At 37.3% G+C, this 20,083-nt stretch overlaps 4 protein-coding genes and 2 long non-coding RNA genes across 7 annotated transcripts; all 6 read left to right on the plus strand.

Moving 5' to 3' along the window:
* The first annotated feature begins 95 nt into the window (after window positions 1-95).
* On the plus strand, window positions 96-2,063 carry LOC137723408 (uncharacterized). Of its 2 annotated transcripts, none has more exons than XM_068462605.2 (4): window positions 96-231; window positions 309-362; window positions 544-595; window positions 1,662-2,063. In XM_068462605.2, exons 1-4 carry the CDS (start codon window positions 140-142, stop codon window positions 1,854-1,856), a joined length of 393 nt encoding a protein of 130 aa, XP_068318706.1. In that variant the 5' UTR covers window positions 96-139; the 3' UTR covers window positions 1,857-2,063. The 2 variants fall into 2 exon arrangements, with proteins under 2 accessions (XP_068318706.1, XP_068318710.1); XM_068462609.2 differs by having other exon boundaries at window positions 1,639-1,837.
* A 580-nt stretch (window positions 2,064-2,643) lies between these two features.
* Window positions 2,644-9,366, plus strand: LOC137725114 (DNA glycosylase/AP lyase ROS1-like). Its single transcript, XM_088693476.1, has 17 exons — window positions 2,644-2,804; window positions 3,456-4,066; window positions 4,171-4,261; window positions 4,340-4,607; window positions 4,693-4,772; window positions 4,858-4,942; window positions 5,029-5,120; window positions 5,233-5,301; window positions 5,455-5,664; window positions 6,030-6,275; window positions 6,447-6,483; window positions 6,593-6,650; window positions 6,763-6,881; window positions 6,982-7,047; window positions 7,150-7,264; window positions 8,305-8,343; window positions 8,869-9,366. Exons 1-17 carry the CDS (start codon window positions 2,644-2,646, stop codon window positions 8,943-8,945), a joined length of 2,424 nt encoding a protein of 807 aa, XP_088549602.1. The 3' UTR covers window positions 8,946-9,366.
* A 539-nt stretch (window positions 9,367-9,905) lies between these two features.
* Window positions 9,906-10,988, plus strand: LOC148697215 (uncharacterized). The gene is made up of 4 exons (XR_015962109.1): window positions 9,906-10,000; window positions 10,075-10,113; window positions 10,229-10,751; window positions 10,854-10,988. It is a non-coding gene; the product is annotated as an uncharacterized LOC148697215 (long non-coding RNA).
* A 22-nt stretch (window positions 10,989-11,010) lies between these two features.
* On the plus strand, window positions 11,011-11,859 carry LOC148697216 (uncharacterized). Its single transcript, XR_015962110.1, has 3 exons — window positions 11,011-11,377; window positions 11,452-11,490; window positions 11,600-11,859. It is a non-coding gene; the product is annotated as an uncharacterized LOC148697216 (long non-coding RNA).
* A 400-nt stretch (window positions 11,860-12,259) lies between these two features.
* On the plus strand, window positions 12,260-18,119 carry LOC137725954 (uncharacterized). The gene is made up of 7 exons (XM_068464800.2): window positions 12,260-12,978; window positions 14,285-14,337; window positions 14,575-14,667; window positions 14,798-15,021; window positions 15,849-15,915; window positions 17,589-17,699; window positions 17,834-18,119. The coding sequence occupies exons 1-7, from the start codon at window positions 12,555-12,557 to the stop codon at window positions 17,855-17,857; spliced, it is 996 nt and encodes a 331-aa protein (XP_068320901.1). The 5' UTR covers window positions 12,260-12,554; the 3' UTR covers window positions 17,858-18,119.
* A 357-nt stretch (window positions 18,120-18,476) lies between these two features.
* On the plus strand, window positions 18,477-19,673 carry LOC137724401 (oil body-associated protein 1A). Its single transcript, XM_068463144.2, has one exon. The coding sequence runs from the start codon at window positions 18,866-18,868 to the stop codon at window positions 19,568-19,570; it is 705 nt and encodes a 234-aa protein (XP_068319245.2). The 5' UTR covers window positions 18,477-18,865; the 3' UTR covers window positions 19,571-19,673.
* The last annotated feature ends 410 nt before the right edge of the window (window positions 19,674-20,083 follow it).

Raw genomic sequence — 20,083 nt, forward strand, 5'->3', positions numbered from 1 at the left:
TATTAGCTGCGGTAGTTGTCTCTATTTACGAAAAGTACCACAAGAAAATGGGCCAGGCCCATCTCACATTCAGCCCAAATTTCCAAGGACTTGTCCTGCTTCGTCTTGTTATCTCACTTGAGACATTCAGAGAGAGATAATGGAGTCCTCGGCTGCTTCCTCACTCTCCGTTACAGCGTCCTCAAATTCGCCTTCCAAACGCCTTTTGTTCGACCGCCGTTACGGTTGGGTGTAAGTCTCTCTCTCTCTCTCTCTCTCTCTCTAAACGTAATTAATTAAGCGTGAAATAATTAGGATTAATTTTTCAGAATTGATGAATTGAAAGACCCATCAGAGGAAGCTCTTGCCGGTGGCCGAGGGATGTATGTTTTTTTATTTTTTATTGTTTTGAAATACTTTAGCTTGAAACCCATTGGTTGGTTAGTGAGAAACAAGAAGAAAAAGAATTGGGATATAATGGGAAGTAATGAATTTATACCTGTTGGAAACACAGATTGGAAATTTTTGTACCATGCTTGTGGATTTACTTGTGGTTTGGTTCAGGTTTTGCATACTGCCGCTTGCAAAAACTTTGATCAAGATGGCTTCCCAATCGGTATGATGATGAATTTCCTGCCCCTAAATATCCTAAATTACGCGGTTAATCATTACGTCTTTGGCAATTATATAGTTCCGTTGCACATTTTCACTTGTGGGACTGGCACTTGCTTTTTGTATGATAGCATTTGGATAACACATTTGGGACTGAAGCTTGTATTTTTGTATGATCAAGGTGCTTTACTTTTTGGTTAAGGATCAAGTATGATTTTAAGTTTTGACCGAATGGAACGATGCTTTAGACTCGAACAAAAACTGACCCAACAGAATGAATCAATAGTGCTTTATATTCTGTCAGCATTTGCTTTTATAGCATCTTGCTGTTTCCATTGAGCTAGAGAGTTTCACCGACCCATCATCATGCATTAGCAGGTTCACCGTAGAAATTTTCTCAGCAGAAAATAAAAAAGGTGTGGCTTTGCAAGATAAAAAGCATAAAGTTCACCTTGTTTGCAGGCTGGGCAGTGGTAGACCTAAACTGTAGCAAGTACATGATGTTCAGCCCTTCTGGAGTTGTTAGATAGTGGTCATCAAGAGAATACGTCTTAAGCAGATGATACCTAAAGCATAAACCGAGTAGCAGTCGCTAGACTTTTGCATATGTTTCCTTTCTCGTATTTTATGTGGATACAGTTGTCCTAGTTGGGATAGAAAATGGCAGGTTGCAGATACATATAAGTACGTTTTAATCATATGTTCCTATATATTCAAGATCTTGTTGGGTTCTAAAATTATGATATCTGTTTATTTGTTATATTTTAGGTCCTTAAATAATATATATATATATATATATATATGTGCCTTGTATGTATTTCGTGTTCACTGTAAAAATTCTATTCAGTTGCTTGCCTTATGGCGAATTCTTCCAGCAAAGCTTTGTAGAAATGACCCGTCTTATGTAGATTAGCTCGTTCTCTGCTTCTTAGGCCATGGGATATAGAAAATGTTAGATATTTGATTGTTATGTTACTGAACATGAAAAATCATTCCATTCAACAATTCTCTGATGCTGAAAGAATGATAAATTTTGATTTGTCCTAGGACTTTCCCTTGTTGCCTTACAGATTAATGCTGCAGCAAACTCAGCAGTGAAAGCTTTTGAAAGGCCAGACCTGCTTTCTCCGCAGCAACTGCAAGCGGGTCTTTACAACGAGCTTCACAAAATTAAGTCTTCTTTGGTAAAACCGGAATTCAACCATTTGTTACTCAAAGGAAATCTCTCGTCAAAAGAGGCCAGTTGCTCTTCTAGTAAATCATAGATTACTTAGAATGCATTGATTTCTTGAATCCCACACTGGAATACAGTCCAGAACTACTTTAAGTCAGTCGATTTAGATAGTGTTTTTCAGGTTGTTAGGGTCAGCATTGTATCTTTTACGAAATGATATGGCGTTGTTGATTTGATTATTGTGAACCTTGTCTCACTGCTCCGCTTTATACATCGGAGGTGAACGTGATTTTAAGTATCCGGTTGATCATTCTTAAGCTGAATTGACTAGCTTCGGTTTGGTGGTATAGAAGCGTTTGGCCATGAAGGAACCAAAGGAACAATTAGAGCATTTGTGGACTCGAACTTGGTTTCCAACGATCCAACTGCGAACGAAAAACCAATTAGAGCATTTTCGGACTCGAACTTGGTCTCCAACGATCCAAATGCGAACGAAAAACGAGCCGTAGTCGAGATTTGAGAACAAAGAAACCATCCATGGTCCATCAAGATTAAGAAAATGGGTTGTAATAATGGTAATTATGAAGAAAAGACATGTCAAATGTTACTTAAACGTGGCGATCAAACCACGGCCCTGCCCATTGTCACATCATCCACCCCACCACCGCCGATTCCTACCTTCCTCTTTAATTAATATTTCTACTTGCGCAATCCAACGTTTCCCAACCTTTGAAGCTTTCAAGTGGAAGACAGAGTTTATCTCCCATGTCTTCCGTAATCAAGCCTTCATCTTCAAGTAATGCTGCCCATGTTCTTACTTAATCACCTTTTGTTTCCTTGGTCATAATTTGTGCTTGCATGTTAGTTACCTTTTGTTAATGGCGGCGGCAGCAGCAGTAGGAGGTATTAAAGTTTTCACAAGAAGAAGATTTAAGACTAATAAGCGTTTGGAACAAAGAGATGATGAGATAAAAAACAAGATTGCAGAGTTGGAGCCAAAGAATTTTCAAAGCGTGGCTTCTTCTTCTGCTACTCCTTGGTAATTAATTAATTAACTACTTTAATTACTACTCCAATCTCCCCCTTTTTCGATTAATTACTGGCTAGTAGTTTAGTTTTGACCCCAGGAGCACACAGATTACAACACAAGGTAAATGTCATTAATTCATGCGTGCATGCTGAATCGTTGCTGTTGTACGCAGATTACAAACAAGATATGTTGTATAATATATTTGTTAGTTTTTTTTTTATTTTTATTTTAATTATCTTGTTAAAAGCTCAAGCTAGCTATTTGCGGATTAACTGTTGTTTAATTGTTGTTGTTTTCGTTTACTATTAGTTTAATTAAAGAAATGGACGGAAGGGCAGTAGGCTGCCACAGCAGTGTTAGGAACATTCGCCTTCGGGTTTGAGGGTCCTACGTTCTTCTACTACGAAGAGCTAATATCGTATAATCCTCTGTTTTGTTTAAAATAAATAAATGATTGTTGCTGTTTTTAAGAGAAGATGTAATTAGGATTGCTGTTTTTTATGTTGTTATGAGGCTTACTTGTCTGTCAAACAAGAAGGAATAATTTGCTCACAAAGATCGTATCTCTTTCTTTGCATCCTTCAATGTTACTCACTCTCGAGTCTCGATCATGGTTACCTAAATTAAAATAGTACCTAATAGTTGTATAATTCAATTTAGGTTCAGTTCCAACACAAAAGTTGAAGAAATGGGACCAGCAGCAGATGGTAATGACATCTTCTGTAGCTATGTTGATGACTGCTCTGCAACTCCTACTCGTGTCACTGATGTATCAACTGCGCCGGATAAATCTACGTCTAAGAAGAGAGGCTACAATGCCATTTACTTGAGGCACAAGCAACCGAAGAGAGTCAGAATACAAATGGAAGATAAATCCAAAGGAGAAATAATTATTGGTGGCAAGCGCACGAAATCTCCAAAACCTGTAAAATTGAAAGAAACTAGGTCATCCAAGTGTGCTACTGCTCAAAAGTTGCCCAATGTTGGACGTTATAACAGAGTTTCTGTTCGAAAAGTACAAAACGATACACAAGCTCAATCCATGAAACAAGATCAGAAGGCACATGGAGATATTTTAGGAAAGCGCAATAAATCTGTTCATCGAGTAGGGCCTTCTGATTCTATCCTGCGATGGCATGCACAACCTCAGATTGATTGGAGCAAAGATGTATCCGAAAATATTAAAGACAAGGAGGAATGGTGGGAAGAAGAAACGAAACTGTTCTGTAAACGAGCAAATTCTTTCATTGCCTGCATGAATCAAGTCCAAGGTGGCAAATGGATTTTTTGAATCCAAGCATATATATGCAATTTTTAGAAGTTGATTAGTTAATTTTCCAAGCCTTTTCTCATAGCACAATGTTAACTTTTGCAGGAAATAGACATTTCTCAGCGTGGAGAGGTTCCATAGTGGACTCGGTTGTTGGGGCATTTTTAACTCAAAATGCTAAAGATCAGTCATCAACGTAAGATGTTATTACTCCTTGATCTGCTTATATTGTCCTATGGAAAATGGTAAATGTGGACCTCTTGTTGGTGTGCAGTTCTGCCTTTATGTCACTTGCTGCAAAATATCCGACTATTCAAAAGGAGCAAGCATGTGATTATGCAAGGAACGAAAAAAATGTGAGAAGCATTGTTGGTTGGGATTTTTTAGAGTACATTTATTACACCAGAGGAACTACAAAAGAGAGAAGTAATGATACAATGGACTCTTTAGACTGGGAAGCTGTTAGAGAAGCACCTCTAACTGAAATTTCAAAAAGCATTTTCGGAAGAGGAATGAACAATAAGCTCGCAGAACGCATCAAGGTAAAACTTGTGGTGATTGAGAACAGGTTAGGTTGATGAATTCCATTTGAAAAATGTCAATATATGTTGGCACTCAACTTTTCAGGGTTTCCTTGATATACTGAAGAGAGATCATGACAGCATTGATCTCGAATGGTTAAGAGATGCCCCCCCGGAAGGAGTGAGGTAAGCTCATTGAAGAGACAAATATTATTTTACATAATTAAATGTTCAAGGGAATGTGGACATTTAAGGTTTCCCTATGATGCAGGAAGTATCTGTTGAGCATAGATGGAATTGGCTTGAAATGCGTTGAGTGTGTGCGGCTTTTAGCACTGAAGCAGCGTGCCTTCCCAGTAAGAAATTGAAGTAGCATGAATCATAAGTACAAAGCTTCATTCTGCTGCTTGATAATTTTCTTTTATATCTTCTGTTGCATTAGGTTGATACTAATGTTGCTCGGATAGTTGTGCGACTTGGTTGGATCCCTATTCAGCCATTGCATTGGAAGCTTCAACATCATCATCTAAAGAGGTCAGAATATAACACATAAGTAGAGAGAGAATTTCGATTGAGGGATCCTTCAAATAATGTGAAACTAGAACCTTCAGATCTTACTTGAACATCTAACATTCTTTCTGCGTAGGTACCCGACGGTAAATTCAATACATAAATATATTTGGCCAAGGCTGTCTGCCCTTGACCTACAAACACTGTATGGCTTTTTGTTTCTAAGAGATGAACAAACATTATATGATTTCTTTTGACGATTCAATATAATCTGCGTGCCATAAAATTGTTGCTTTCCAGTTTACAGAATGTATTAAGACAAATATTACTGATTGATTAGAGTACTAATCTTCGACAGGTATGAATTACATTGCCAAATGATTACATGCGGCAAGGTATACATCTTGTTCATTCAACCTCTGTTACACGAAAAGAATATATATTTTGCTGTATTCCTTGTTTCTCCGTCATCACATTCTCAGTTGGTACTTGTACAGGTTTTCTGTAGAAAAAATCAACCAAATTGCAATGCATGTCCGATGAGAGAAGAGTGCCAACACTTTGCAAGGTTTCATCTCTCGTTCTTTGCTCAATTATTTATATCTTCTACTTATTTTTTGGACATAATTAGAATCATTTAGATTCATTTTGCAAAGGAAAAAGAAAGAGAAATCAACCTGGCAATTGAGCAGTATTATGTTGTTCGATAGTCTACGAATCTATGCAATGTGACATATTTTTGCTATAACGTATAAGTTGATCTTCTCTTCAGGTATAGTTTCACAGTATCTTTTGATTCTAATGTGTCGCAAAACTCATTATCCAACGTTCATGACATGGGATATTAGACTTCCCATGTTTGACTAAAAAAATTAAAATCATACGGTGCTTCTATGTTAATGATATTTCAAGTAACAAATATGTTTCATGAAGTGCAAGGAGTGAAGGGGACATTGAAGATTTGTGCGTAAAGGTTCACGATAAGAATCTTACAATCAAAGTCAATCCTAAAGGGTGTAAAATTGTAAAGGCTGATCATACACAAAGTAAGCAGAAGTGTTTCGACCGAACAAGTGAGTCGCTTCAAGAAGGTGTCATGTCAAAATTTAGTGCTCCAGTTCCAACTAGTCGCGCACCCAGATCGAAGCGCATGAGCCAATTTAGGACAAAGCATCAAGTGTAAGCAACATTTATAAACCTAAAATAGTTTGATTTTCGTAGGGTGAGATATGGATGAGGTTTTTATGAGCTTATATTAATCTTCGAAAGAAATTGTTACGTAGTACGTACAACTGTAATTTAAACTTTAAAAGTTCATATATGTACTGATAAAAGTATATTCAACTGCAGCTTAGAACTTCCAGACGCTCACCACATTTTGAAAGGGGTTAGAATCTCAAGCATTCTTGCTCTAAAGCTTTATACTGGCATATATGTCGATGTATTTGACTTCCAGACATTGGTATATATTTTTTTTCCATGAAAAACAAATGCAGCTAGAGAGAAGAGAACCTGATGATCCCTGCCCTTACCTTCTTGTTGTATGGTCATCTGGTAAGAGCGATTAGCCAATTGTTGTGTCTGGTTGTGTTTTAATCTTCCAAAAGTATGCAGTCCTTGAACCGACATTGGTGTGATGGTGTTGTTTGTGCAACTTTTGATTCAGGTAAACTATCCAATCCTGTTGGATCAACTGAAGGTCAAACCACTTGCTCTGATGAGAATGGACAATTTTTGCGTGGCAATGGTGAAGACACTGCCCAGACTGTTCTAGGAACAATTTTGGTGAGGAGAACCCATAACCCTCGGCATGTATTTTAAGTTTTAACCTGCATTTTTTCATATGCCAAAACTACAAAAGATAACAAAAACTAACCTCATACAGATACCATGTCGCACGGCAATGCGAGGAACTTTTCCTCTCAACGGAACATACTTTCAAGCTAATGAGGTAAAGCCTATTTCTTTTCTCATCTAAACTTAACATTTATTTAGGAAGTATATTATTTGAACTATCCAAACTGGTATGATGAAATAATAATATGAACAACAGGTGCTAGCTGATTATAAAACAAGTGAAAACCCAATCGATGTTCCTGTGTCATCGATACAACATTTGAGGAGACGAACACTATATTGTGGAAACAGTGTTTCAGGAATATTTATAGGTATATGTATGTTTTTGGAATTGATTACAGTGGTTGGAAAATTTTGCTTGTTAGCTTACATTCTCCGTACCAAGTTTATTGACCAAAGAAATCCGGGACTACTTTAAGAAAGGTATGATGTGGAACATTAATTTGCATGTAACACTTAAAATGAATGTATGTGGTTCCTTGCTACAGACGGCGAAATAATGCTGTTGTTGATAAAATTAGTAATTATGTTTTGCAGGGTTCATTTGTGTGAGAGGGTTTGACCGGAAAACCAGGGAGCCGAAACCTTTAGCAAGAAGATTACACCGCAGCTAATCTTCTGAATATGTTCAGAAGATTACAAGAAAGGAGAATGTCCGAACACCAGCCTGCTGCTGTTGCTGCTGCTATTTTGGAATATGATCAGATTGCAATTCCATCAGCAGTTGTACTTGTGAAGCTTGCTAGTACTGTGTATCCACAATCCAGCTTTTGTTTGTGCTTGGAATTGATGTGGTGGTCGGATTGCAGATGGACAACTAATCAGTATTAGTAAAGACTAATTTTGTTGGACTTAAACTTTCCTAATTTCTTATGGCTCGTAAGAATGAATGATACTTATTTTTGGTGGATCATTGACTAGCTTTGGTTTGGTCTGCTAAAAATATGACAGATCTCAATTGTATTGCTTAAGTGAGGTTTCGTTGGATAAGCACTAATCAATGAGATTGATCTACATAAAAGTTAGACTTCCCAACGGAACATACTTTCAAGCTAATGAGGTAAAGCCTATTTCTTTTCTCATCTAAACTTAACATTTATTTAGGAAGTATATTATTTGAACTATCCAAACTGGTATGATGAAATAATAATATGAACAACAGGTGCTAGCTGATTATAAAACAAGTGAAAACCCAATCGATGTTCCTGTGTCATCGATACAACATTTGAGGAGACGAACACTATATTGTGGAAACAGTGTTTCGGGAATATTTATAGGTATATGTATGTGTTTTGGAATTGATTACAGTGGTTGGAAAATTTTGCTTGTTAGCTTACATTCTCCGTACCAGGTTTATTGACCAAAGAAATCCGGGACTGCTTTAAGAAAGGTATGATGTGGAACATTAATTTGCATGTAACACTTAAAAAGTGAATGTATGTGGTTCCTTGCTACAAACGGCTAAATAATGCAGTTGCTGATAAAATTAGTAATTATGTTTTGTGTCATCGATGTTCCTGTGTCATTGATACAACATTTGTTCCTGTGTCATCGATAAAATTAGTAATAATGCAGTTGCTGATAAAATTAGTAAGTGAAAACCCAATCGATGTTCCTGTGTCATCGATACAACATTTGAGGAGACGAACACTATATTGTGGAAACAGTGTTTCAGGAATATTTATAGGTATATGTATGTGTTTTGGAATTGATTACAGTGGTTGGAAAATTTTGCTTGTTAGCTTACATTCTCTGTACCAGGTTTATTGACCAAAGAAATCCGGGACTGCTTTAAGAAAGGTATGATGTGGAACATTAATTTGCATGTAATACTTAAAAGTGAATGTATGTGGTTCCTTGCTACAGACGGCGAAATAATGCAGTTGTTGATAAAATTAGTAATTATGTTTTGCAGGGTTCATTTGTGTGAGAGGGTTTGACCGGAAAACCAGGGAGCCGAAACCTTTAGCAAGAAGATTACACCGCAGCTAATCTTCTGAATATGTTCAGAAGATTACAAGAAAGGAGAATGTCCGAACACCGGCCTGCTGCTGTTGCTGCTGCTATTTTGGAATATGATCAGATTGCAATTCCATCAGCAGTTGTACTTGTGAAGCTTGCTAGTACTGTGTATCCACAATCCATCTTTTGTTTGTGCTTGGAATTGATGTGGTGGTCGGATTGCAGATGGACAATTAATCAGTATTAGTAAAGACTAATTTTGTTGGACTTAAACTTTCCTAATTTCTTATGGCTCGTAAGAATGAATGATACTTATTTTTGGTGGATCATTGACTAGCTTTGGTTTGGTCTGCTAAAAATATGAGAGATCTCAATTGTATTGCTTAAGTGAGGTTTCGTTGGATAAGCACTAATCAATGAGATTGATCTACATAAAAGTTAGACTTCCCAACGGAACATACTTTCAAGCTAATGAGGTAAAGCCTATTTCTTTTCTCATCTAAACTTAACATTTATTTAGGAAGTATATTATTTGAACCATCCAAACTGGTATGATGAAATAATAATATGAACAACAGGTGCTAGCTGATTATAAAACAAGTGAAAACCCAATCGATGTTCCTGTGTCATCGATACAACATTTGAGGAGACGAACACTATATTGTGGAAATAGTGTTTCGGGAATATTTATAGGTATATGTATGTGTTTTGGAATTGATTACAGTGGTTGGAAAATTTTGCTTGTTAGCTTACATTCTCCGTACCAGGTTTATTGACCAAAGAAATCCGGGACTGCTTTAAGAAAGGTATGATGTGGAACATTAATTTGCATGTAACACTTAAAAGTGAATGTATGTGGTTCCTTGCTACAGACGGCGAAATAATGCAGTTGCTGATAAAATTAGTAATTATGTTTTGTGTCATCGATACAACATTTGTTCCTGTGTCATCGATAAAATTAGTAATAATGCAGTTGCTGATAAAATTAGTAAGTGAAAACCCAATCGATGTTCCTGTGTCATCGATACAACATTTGAGGAGACGAACACTATATTGTGGAAACAGTGTTTCGGGAATATTTATAGGTATATGTATGTGTTTTGGAATTGATTACAGTGGTTGGAAAATTTTGCTTGTTAGCTTACATTCTCCGTACCAGGTTTATTGACCAAAGAAATCCGGGACTGCTTTAAGAAAGGTATGATGTGGAACATTAATTTGCATGTAACACTTAAAAGTGAATGTATGTGGTTCCTTGCTACAGACGGCGAAATAATGCAGTTGTTGATAAAATTAGTAATTATGTTTTGCAGGGTTCATTTGTGTGAGAGGGTTTGACCGGAAAACCAGGGAGCCGAAACCTTTAGCAAGAAGATTACACCGCAGCTAATCTTCTGAATATGTTCAGAAGATTACAAGAAAGGAGAATGTCCGAACACCAGCCTGCTGCTGTTGCTGCTGCTATTTTGGAATATGATCAGATTGCAATTCCATCAGCAGTTGTACTTGTGAAGCTTGCTAGTACTGTGTATCCACAATCCAGCTTTTGTTTGTGCTTGGAATTGATGTGGTGGTCGGATTGCAGATGGACAATTAATCAGTATTAGTAAAGACTAATTTTGTTGGACTTAAACTTTCCTAATTTCTTATGGCTCGTAAGAATGAATGATACTTATTTTTGGTGGATCATTGACTAGCTTTGGTTTGGTCTGCTAAAAATATGACAGATCTCAATTGTATTGCTTAAGTGAGGTTTCGTTGGATAAGCACTAATCAATGAGATTGATCTACATAAAAGTTAGACTTCCCAACGGAACATACTTTCAAGCTAATGAGGTAAAGCCTATTTCTTTTCTCATCTAAACTTAACATTTATTTAGGAAGTATATTATTTGAACTATCCAAACTGGTATGATGAAATAATAATATGAACAACAGGTGCTAGCTGATTATAAAACAAGTGAAAACCCAATCGATGTTCTTGTGTCATCGATACAACATTTGAGGAGACGAACACTATATTGTGGAAACAGTGTTTCGGGAATATTTATAGGTATATGTATGTGTTTTGGAATTGATTACAGTGGTTGGAAAATTTTGCTTGTTAGCTTACATTCTCCGTACCAGGTTTATTGACCAAAGAAATCCGGGACTGCTTTAAGAAAGGTATGATGTGGAACATTAATTTGCATGTAACACTTAAAAGTGAATGTATGTGGTTCCTTGCTACAGACGGCGAAATAATGCAGTTGCTGATAAAATTAGTAATTATGTTTTGTGTCATCGATGTTCCTGTGTCATCGATACAACATTTGTTCCTGTGTCATCGATAAAATTAGTAATAATGCAGTTGCTGATAAAATTAGTAAGTGAAAACCCAATCGATGTTCCTGTGTCATCGATACAACATTTGAGGAGACGAACACTATATTGTGGAAACAGTGTTTCGGGAATATTTATAGGTATATGTATGTGTTTTGGAATTGATTACAGTGGTTGGAAAATTTTGCTTGTTAGCTTACATTCTTCGTACCAGGTTTATTGACCAAAGAAATCCGGGACTGCTTTAAGAAAGGTATGATGTGGAACATTAATTTGCATGTAACACTTAAAAGTGAATGTATGTGGTTCCTTGCTACAGACGGCGAAATAATGCTGATAAAATTAGTAATTATGTTTTGCAGGGTTCATTTGTGTGAGAGGGTTTGACTGGAAAACCAGGGAGCCGAAACCTTTAGCAAGAAGATTACACCGCAACTAATCTTCTGAATATGTTCAGAAGATTACAAGAAAGGAGAACGTTCGAACACCGGCCTGCTGCTGTTGCTGCTGCTATTTTGGAATATGATCAGATTGCAATTCCATCAGCAGTTGTACTTGTGAAGCTTGCTGTGTATCCACAATCCAGATTTTGTTTGTGCTTGGAATTGATGTGGTGGTCGGATTGCAGATGGACAATTAATCAGTATTAGTAAAGACTAATTTTGTTGGACTTGAACTTTCCAAATTTCTTATGTCTCGTAAGAATGAATGATACTTATTTTTGGTGGATCATTGGCTAGCTTTGGTTTGGTCTGCTAAAAATATGACCGATCTCAATTGTATTGCTTAAGTGAGGTTTCGTTGGATAAGCACTAATCAATGAGATTGATCTATATAAAAGTTAGTAAACTTAAGACCGCTTCGAGTTAAGTTCTAGTTCAGTTGAAATAAACTCTACACAAAACTATACCTCAATCCAGCTTGTAAAGGTTGAGTTCAAGTTGGCTTCATCTAACCCGCCCAACCTGCCCGATTTAGATAGCTAACATATAATAATGTACATGTATAACTCCATCACTCCACTCCATCTCCTACGTTACAAATACAACGAGAGGAGTGGTAAACAAAAGGATACATGGCACTTCCTCCATCACTCTTTTACCCCAAATCAAATCTCAACCACACAAATTTCAATTGAATTTTAACTTCATAAAATCGACGTCGTGCACACAAAAGAGCCCCACTTTCAATCCAAACATCAAATCAAAATTTCCAGTCCTTTCCATTTCCCTTATAAATCACAATAATTATCCATCTTGCCATACATGGCAATGCTCTGCCTCCCGCTCTTATCCTACACACTACCCACCACTTAAAATGCGCACCCTCCTCATTCTGAGGCCGCCACCACCGTCGTCGTCGCTCCTCTTCCCATGCCTCTCCGCCCTCTCTCCTCCCTCCTCCGTCTTCCTCTTCAGCTCCCGACCCAACAGGCGCTCCCACTTTCTCACCCCGTGCTCTTCTCTCAAGCAGTCCAAGAAGAAGTCCCTCCAGAACACCCCCAATGCTCCTCCGCAGAGCCAGCGCTGGTTCTTCAACACCCCCAAGAACGACGACGGCGCTGAAATTGAAAAGACCGGTGAGGCTGACGACGGCGCCTTCGATGGCGACACTGCGTTTAAAGGCACTGTTTTGGCCGGTGTTGTCCTGGTCGGTATTGTTGGTGGGTTCGCCGGTGTTGGGTATGTGTACAAGGATCAAATCAACGCCTTCTTGAATCAGTTTTCCACTTTCATTGAAGGTAAATTTGCCAAATTTTTGTACCTTTTCAGGTTTCTGTTAATTCTGCTTGGATTTTGTTCATTGGTGTTAGAACTTGGTTTTGTTGTATACCCACCTGAGGTTTATTTAAGAATTTTTCTGGGTGCAATGATTAGTTTTGAATGGATAGGATTGCCATTTACGCAAATCGGATATCAGCTTTTCAGATCTTTTTGTGATATCATTATGATTGTAGTATGTATTTGGCATATGATTGATTGTAATATGGAGAAGTCGACAGATTCGAGGTAGATTCAATGTTTTATTAATTCAGTTTCTCAACCCTCATAGTTTAGCTATGTGACAATGTAGAAGTCTAGCCTTTTAAGGGACTTTGGATGGGTCAGGTGATGCTGATTAGAAACTAGGCAACTTATGGGCACAAAAATCTGTCCAAGGCACTTAACAGTTTAATCATTACATTGCAATACCATATTCATATGTTCTTCATGTTTTCTTTCATTCATGATGATTGAAAATTCTTATCTGAGTAATGAGGCAGTTGATCAGCTTACGACAAGCAGCATTAAGAAAAAATACATAACAAACATAACATAAGCGTTTACCAGCCTAACAATATCAGTGATACCGATCAAAGACAAAATTGATCAGGAAGATGCCACTAAAAATTAAAGCAGGTTCTGTTTTTTCATTCTTTTCTTTGAATTTTCTGCAAGGAAGAATCTCCATGCAAATAGCCTTCATTTTAATGCGAGTCAAATCATCCTCAGATTTTGGTAAAACATCTGGCTGTTTCCTCTAGCCAAATATAGTTTGCATAAGCAGTGCAAGCTATCGCTGGCCACAGTTGATAGATTCACCATTCAAGTTTGCAATAGCCCCCACCAAAGTGCATAAGAAAAACAGTGCTTTAGAAGTTGCTGCGGTGTGTGTTTGAGTAACAGTGTAACTGTGTAGAGTTCAAGTTATATAGTTATATATTTAAGTGCGTTGTCTTCCTAGGTTCTCTTCCCTTTTAGGTACAATCACATGTTTTAGTTTGATTTTAGGGAGCCCTTGTGATGGAATCATTCCCTTAATGCGGTGCATGAACATAAGACCTACCCCAATGGGCTTTTAACAATCAACCCTTAATATGCGGGGGAAAACTGTGCTCCCTTTCCTGCGTTATTTCTTGAAGTGCTAGTTCTTGTACCTTAATGATCTTTTGATAAAAAAAGAAAACAAAGAAAAAGGATATGTAGCATTACGCTGGGTTTTCTGTTTCTTTCCTTTTTGATACAATTCTATATTTGACTTAATCTCATCAAACTTTTGGTGAACAGGTTATGGTCCAGCTGGATATGCTTTGTTTGTTGCAGTTTATGCCGGACTGGAAGTATGCCTTTGATACCCATTCCTTGAATGTATTGCTATCTATATGGATTTTAGCCTTTAATATGTTTTTATTCCCACTTGTTTGTTCACCCTTATGCTATTTATGTACATTTCCACATTCAACCTTTACAGATATTTTTATTTTATTTTTTTTGTAGTATCTGTTTTAGATTTATGAGACATAGAAAGCAAAACCGTCATTTCAAGTACTAACATAATAAAACTTATGTTTCCGTAGATCCTTGCGATTCCAGCAGTTCCATTGACCATGTCAGCTGGTCTTCTCTTTGGCACAGTTGTTGGTTCTATTCTCGTCTCTATAAGCAGCACGGTGAGTTTTTTTTATCCCTTTTTTTTTTTTTTTTTTTTTTTTTTTTTTTTTTTTATAACTATACAAAGAACAAATTATCAATATTTGTGCTGAATTTTTTTCTTTCCCTTATAGTATTTACCTATTTCAGGTTGCTGCTAGTGTTGCCTTTTTGATTGCTAGATATTTTGCTCGTGAGCGTATTCTTAAAATGGTTGAGGGAAACAAAAAGTTTCTTGCCATTGATAAGGCTATTGGAGAAAATGGATTTAGAGTTGTCACTCTCCTTCGCTTGAGCCCTTTGCTTCCCTTTTCATTGGGGAACTATTTATATGGATTGACATCTGTAAAGTTTGTACCATACGTGTTGGGAAGGTTTGCTGCTCTGCTTCTTTTTCACTCAGTTAAAGTTCTTACATCTCAACTTGGGTTTTTTTATACAAATTTTTATGGGCCGCTCTTGAGAGTTAGGGCTGTTAATCAGACAGGTTGAGCTGGAATTAGGACCTTTTTTTTTTTTATCCCAGCTCAATTTGTAAGGTTCATAGTATGATTATTTGGACCAAGTATTTAACCCAGCTTAAACTGTCCTATTTGATGAGCTACAGGCTGAGTTTGGGTCGGACCAAAGTGGATTAGGTCTAAGTTGTTTTGGTAATTTAAACAAAATTTGGTATTCTGGTTCCAACTTGTTACCCCTTAGGTTGTGGAAATGACTTAATAACCAACTTGCAGGCAACCTCTAGGTTAAAGATACAAAATACATATCTTCATACCGAACGTAAGATAACTATGAAGAATAAATTGGATCAGGCATATAATAGGCTAGGATAAGCCCAAGCTCTACCTGAAAAAGGCTTGGGCTCAAAATCTTTTCAGAGATCATCTTTTGGAAACTAAATGTTGCTCTAGCTGAAATTTTCGGGCCACACAAATTGGATGACCTAGTAAGTTGAGGCTAAGAAGATTCTTCTGTGCCAGTCTGCGTTCATGGCTTGTTCATTGATTTCCTCACAAGGGCTCAAATTTTCATGTTTCAAAAAAAGGGGAGAATATGATGGTTAGGACTCAGGACTCATGTCTGGTAGTTTACGTTCAAAAGTAGTTGATATCTAATCTCATGAACTAATCTAAATAGGTATAACAGGTTTGTAACATTATTGACTATCTAGTTCTAAGTCAAATCTATAATCGTCCTGCAGTTGGTTGGGGATGCTTCCAGGAACATGGGCTTACGTAAGTGCTGGTGCATTTGGGCGAGCTATAATTGTGAGTCTCCCTGTTTTACTTTTCTCTTGTGACAATTCTATGTTTTACACCGATAAACTTATATTAATATATATCTTCCTGTCTGAAGGAGATGGGATGTGAGTTGAGCTAGGTGAATGAGTATGAAACAAACGATTTAAACTTACCATAAGTATTCGACCAAGATAAGAAATACTTACCATACGTAGGAAGCAATATAATTCAAGTTGATATATAACGTTGATCAGATGTGAAAATGAAACATAAGAACAGACACATTGTTTGTCTTTACATTATTTTAATTTAATAGATGGCTATGCTTATTATTCCTTGATAAGACTAAAAATCTTTTAAAAAATATTCTTTTGAAGCTACGATAGTACAAAATGACAAATATAGATCAAGAAACTGACTTATTGCACATCATCGGGTTGTGAAAAAGGGAACGTAGTGGGATAATGTTAACATCTTTGTTTCTGCTGTGGTATGTTCCTGTCCATAAGGTCTATAAAGTAGGGGTTGGTTTTCTTTCTCAGTTAACATGCTGCAACAAGTTAATAATAAGTAGTAGACTGAGGAAAATATTGTGGAGTTGCTTTCTCATTAGCAATAACTGGTAACATTTAATGGAAGTTAAGTAGTATGAACAATGCTTGTGACTAGAGCCATCGATACTAACTCTGAGTGAAGATGGACAATGTAATGCAAATTTAGACATATCTAACCTTCCACAAATGAAGAGACAGCTTTTACATTGGTAAGTGCCTGGTTAACGTTTATTGGGTCATCATGTTCGAATCAAACTCTTTTTCTTTATCTGATAGTTTTGAGTAAATTAGAGAACTGCTACTTGCCATAAGATTGACGTAGTGAAAAAGTGTTGACACCCTAGTTACATTCTTATTCTATATGATAGAATAGATAGTTACCAGACCTAGGTCAGGTATTGTATCAACCTTGCTATATTCTGTGGTTGATGCAGTTACAAGTCTGGGAAATGAAAAGGGGTCGTAACATCCAGATGCATTGGTGATTGTCATGCTGGCATCTGCAACACTGGGCTCTACATATGTATTAATGCACGTTTTCATGCAGTTAGTAACTTGGGTATCCTATCAAATTAGTTACACTTGTTTGCAATCCTTATGGCAAGGGAATCTAAAGAATGAATGGTTAGAGAATTTAAGGAACCGTCAAATTTTTGGATTTTTATGTCTTTTTTGGGGTCTATTTGGTAGCAGCTGTCATTTTAAAGGGAATGTTTTGAATGATTTATATCTCTTATTAGCTTTGGATATAGTGCAGAACTGTACTCTGTTAGGGAAAGAGTGTCATGTTATTGCTGTTCAGACTGGAACAATTGGAAAACATGAGAAGTTTGTCAGAACAGTATTCGATGAACAGGCACTAAGTAGCTGGTCATATTGATAGGAATTTCTTAGCAGTATTTAACTTCATATTGTTACGTGCAGATTTATGTAGTTGCATACTGCTGCTCGATAAATTTACGACTTACCAAGGATCAGAATTTGGTGTTATCAAATACTGCGCAATTTGTTTATGAGACACATTTATGTAGTTTCCTTCTATTGATGTTATACAGTTAAGGAATTTAGTTAGGTTCCGTGTAGTTACCCGAGGCTCATTTTGAATCGTTTGTTAATGTTTTTATTTTGGTCTTGGTGGTGTTTCAGCAAGAAGAATCTGATGTTGGTTTGCCTGGAGGAAATGGTCAGCTCTTGACACTAGGGCTTGGACTGTTAGCCACAGCATTGGCTGCTGCTTATGTAACACGACTAGCAAAGGTAAGCTCCCACTTTGACAAGCATTGTCATTTGTAGGGTTTGTCAAATGTCATTGCTCCTTTTGAAAACCGGATGCCTAAATAGGCAATCTTTACGCCATGTTGAAATGATTATCTTTCTGGTTTTTGATGCAGGATGCTGTAAAAGATATCGATTAGGTGACGGGGTCTGTCTGCCCATGATTTCTGCACAATGTATTTGAAACTTCAAAAAAAAAAAAAAAAAAAAAATGTAAAAAGTTGATTGCTACTTCACTGCCTTGTAATTATCCAACTTTTTGCAAATTGAATAGGAAATGTCTTGATTTTACTCTTTAATTGTATCACTAATTCCTGATGAGAAATGTGGTTCAGATTTTTCTATTCCAGCAGGAGTATGTACTGATTAGTATTAGTTTTAATTTTTATTATTATTTGTAAATGAGGTTTTAAGTTCATATTACCCATAGATGGTGACGTATGACAGCAATGCTAATTTCAAATCTAGTTAAGACTATCCAATTATGTGGCTTAGTCGTATGATCGTATCCTGCTCTTTCTAGAGTGAATAATGCTACACTATTTATACTATCTAATAGATGAATAGTTCATAAATACATGTAAATCTCATTTTTATTGAAAAGATGGTAAATATGATACGAACGTAGTAAGAGTTGCATTTGTACCTTGGAGAGTAGAATATCACTTTGTTTAGAACATAATACCATATAAGGAATTACAAAATACCACATCTTTAATAAAGATTAAAGATGGAACGCACATATGTTTGATAGCCTACTTTTGTTTAAAAAATGGGTACAAAATATGATGTAAGGAACACAAAAGTGTAATCTACGGTGGAAATTGATACAAATATGATGTAAAACATATGGTAAGTATAATCTACGCTGGAAATTTAATTTCCACACCACTCTCAAAAATTCAATTTATTGTGCTCGTGTCGTTTCCCTTTTAAGCCAGGCAGTCACACGAAGTAGCTCAAACTCTTACACGACTTCACTTGAACATGCAAATCATACCCTTTCTTACGCCACTTGTCACGACTTCACTACAACTAACAAAACTAGTGACAATATTTTCAGACCCTAAATCATTGCTATATAATCAACCAGTCTCTTCTCAACTGATCATCATCACAACCCAAACCAATCTCTCCAAACATCAAAAATGGCAACGACTCACGCACAGGTTCCCGGCGAGCCAACCCCGACGAGCATGGCCTTCCTTGAGACCGCGACAGCCGCGGTCCAAAACTTCAGCCCTATCAAAAGCATCCACCAGCACCTTTGCGCCTTCCACTTCTACTCCAACGACATGACCCGCCAAGTTGAAGCACACCACTTCTGTGCCCACCAGAACGAAGAGATGCGTCAGTGCCTCATCTACGACAGCGAAGCTGCTGACGCCAAGCTCATCGGCCTCGAGTATCTCATATCCGAGGCTCTCTTCCTCCAACTCCCGGACAGCGAGAAGCCGCTCTGGCACTCGCATGAATACGAGGTCAAGAGCGGGGTTCTCTTCATGCCCGGGGTTCCGGGTCCCATCGAGAGGCAAGACCTGGACAAGCTGTGCAAGACTTACGGGAAGACCATCCATTTTTGGCAGGTGGATAGGGGGGACGATTTGCCGCTCGGTATTCCGCAAATTATGCTGGCTTTAACTAGGGATGGACAGTTGCGACCGGAGCTCGCGAGAGACGTGGAGAGGCGGTATGGGGTGAGTTTTGAGGAGGAGAGGGAGAAGCGAGCGTATATGGCGGGGCCGAATCTTGGGATTCATCCTTTGGCCAACGGAGAAGGAAAAGGGTTTAAGACTGAGCTCAAGGAGGCGGGCTGTATGCCTGTTGATTCTGTTCCCAGGGTCTTTGTTTGAGTCTCTAGCTATGTAAAATATAATAGCCTGCACTGAGCAGTAGTATTTGTATGTTTTGTATGGTGTAATTTTGTGGATAAACTACTAGTTTCGTGTTTGAATATTTCTAGGGTTTCATGCTCTATGTATTTATATCTTCTTCTTTTTTTTCTGTTTAAAGAACAAAAAAATGGACAAACCAAATCCCTCGCAGTATTCTGCTAAAACATTATCGAATTAGAGATTTCACCAATAAGAAAGCTCCCTCACTTGTAAGCATACATGAACAAAACAAACTGTGTGTTGAATAAGCGGTCATATTACAAAACAAAATATATTGTACACACGAAATTTGAACTTATGGATCACAAGTTCAGTCATGCAGCCAAAAAAAATTCAAGCTTTTGATATAATTATAATCAATCTGTGAAGAAAAGATCCGATTGAAGTATGGATCTCAATGTGAATGGCTCGTCCAGATGTGTTTTGTGTTGTACACTACCGAACGAGTTCTGGATATGAGCACCACGGAAA

Source organism: Pyrus communis, chromosome 5, assembly GCF_041283825.1.
Source record: "Pyrus communis isolate YQ-2024b chromosome 5, ASM4128382v1, whole genome shotgun sequence".
Taxonomy (NCBI): domain Eukaryota; kingdom Viridiplantae; phylum Streptophyta; class Magnoliopsida; order Rosales; family Rosaceae; genus Pyrus; species Pyrus communis.

Coding starts and splice junctions, on each gene's coding strand:
- LOC137723408 (XM_068462605.2), top strand. CDS start 140: ATGGAGTCCTCGGCTGCTTCCTCACTCTCCGTTACAGCGTCCTCAAAT. Junction 232..308: donor GACCGCCGTTACGGTTGGGT/GTAAGTCTCTCT, acceptor TTAATTTTTCAG/AATTGATGAATTGAAAGACC. Junction 596..1,661: donor TCAAGATGGCTTCCCAATCG/GTATGATGATGA, acceptor GTTGCCTTACAG/ATTAATGCTGCAGCAAACTC.
- LOC137725114 (XM_088693476.1), top strand. CDS start 2,644: ATGGCGGCGGCAGCAGCAGTAGGAGGTATTAAAGTTTTCACAAGAAGA. Junction 5,302..5,454: donor GCCCTTGACCTACAAACACT/GTATGGCTTTTT, acceptor AATCTTCGACAG/GTATGAATTACATTGCCAAA. Junction 8,344..8,868: donor CCGGGACTGCTTTAAGAAAG/GTATGATGTGGA, acceptor TATGTTTTGCAG/GGTTCATTTGTGTGAGAGGG.
- LOC137725954 (XM_068464800.2), top strand. CDS start 12,555: ATGCGCACCCTCCTCATTCTGAGGCCGCCACCACCGTCGTCGTCGCTC. Junction 12,979..14,284: donor GTTTTCCACTTTCATTGAAG/GTAAATTTGCCA, acceptor TTTGGTGAACAG/GTTATGGTCCAGCTGGATAT. Junction 15,916..17,588: donor CATTTGGGCGAGCTATAATT/GTGAGTCTCCCT, acceptor GTGGTGTTTCAG/CAAGAAGAATCTGATGTTGG.
- LOC137724401 (XM_068463144.2), top strand. CDS start 18,866: ATGGCAACGACTCACGCACAGGTTCCCGGCGAGCCAACCCCGACGAGC.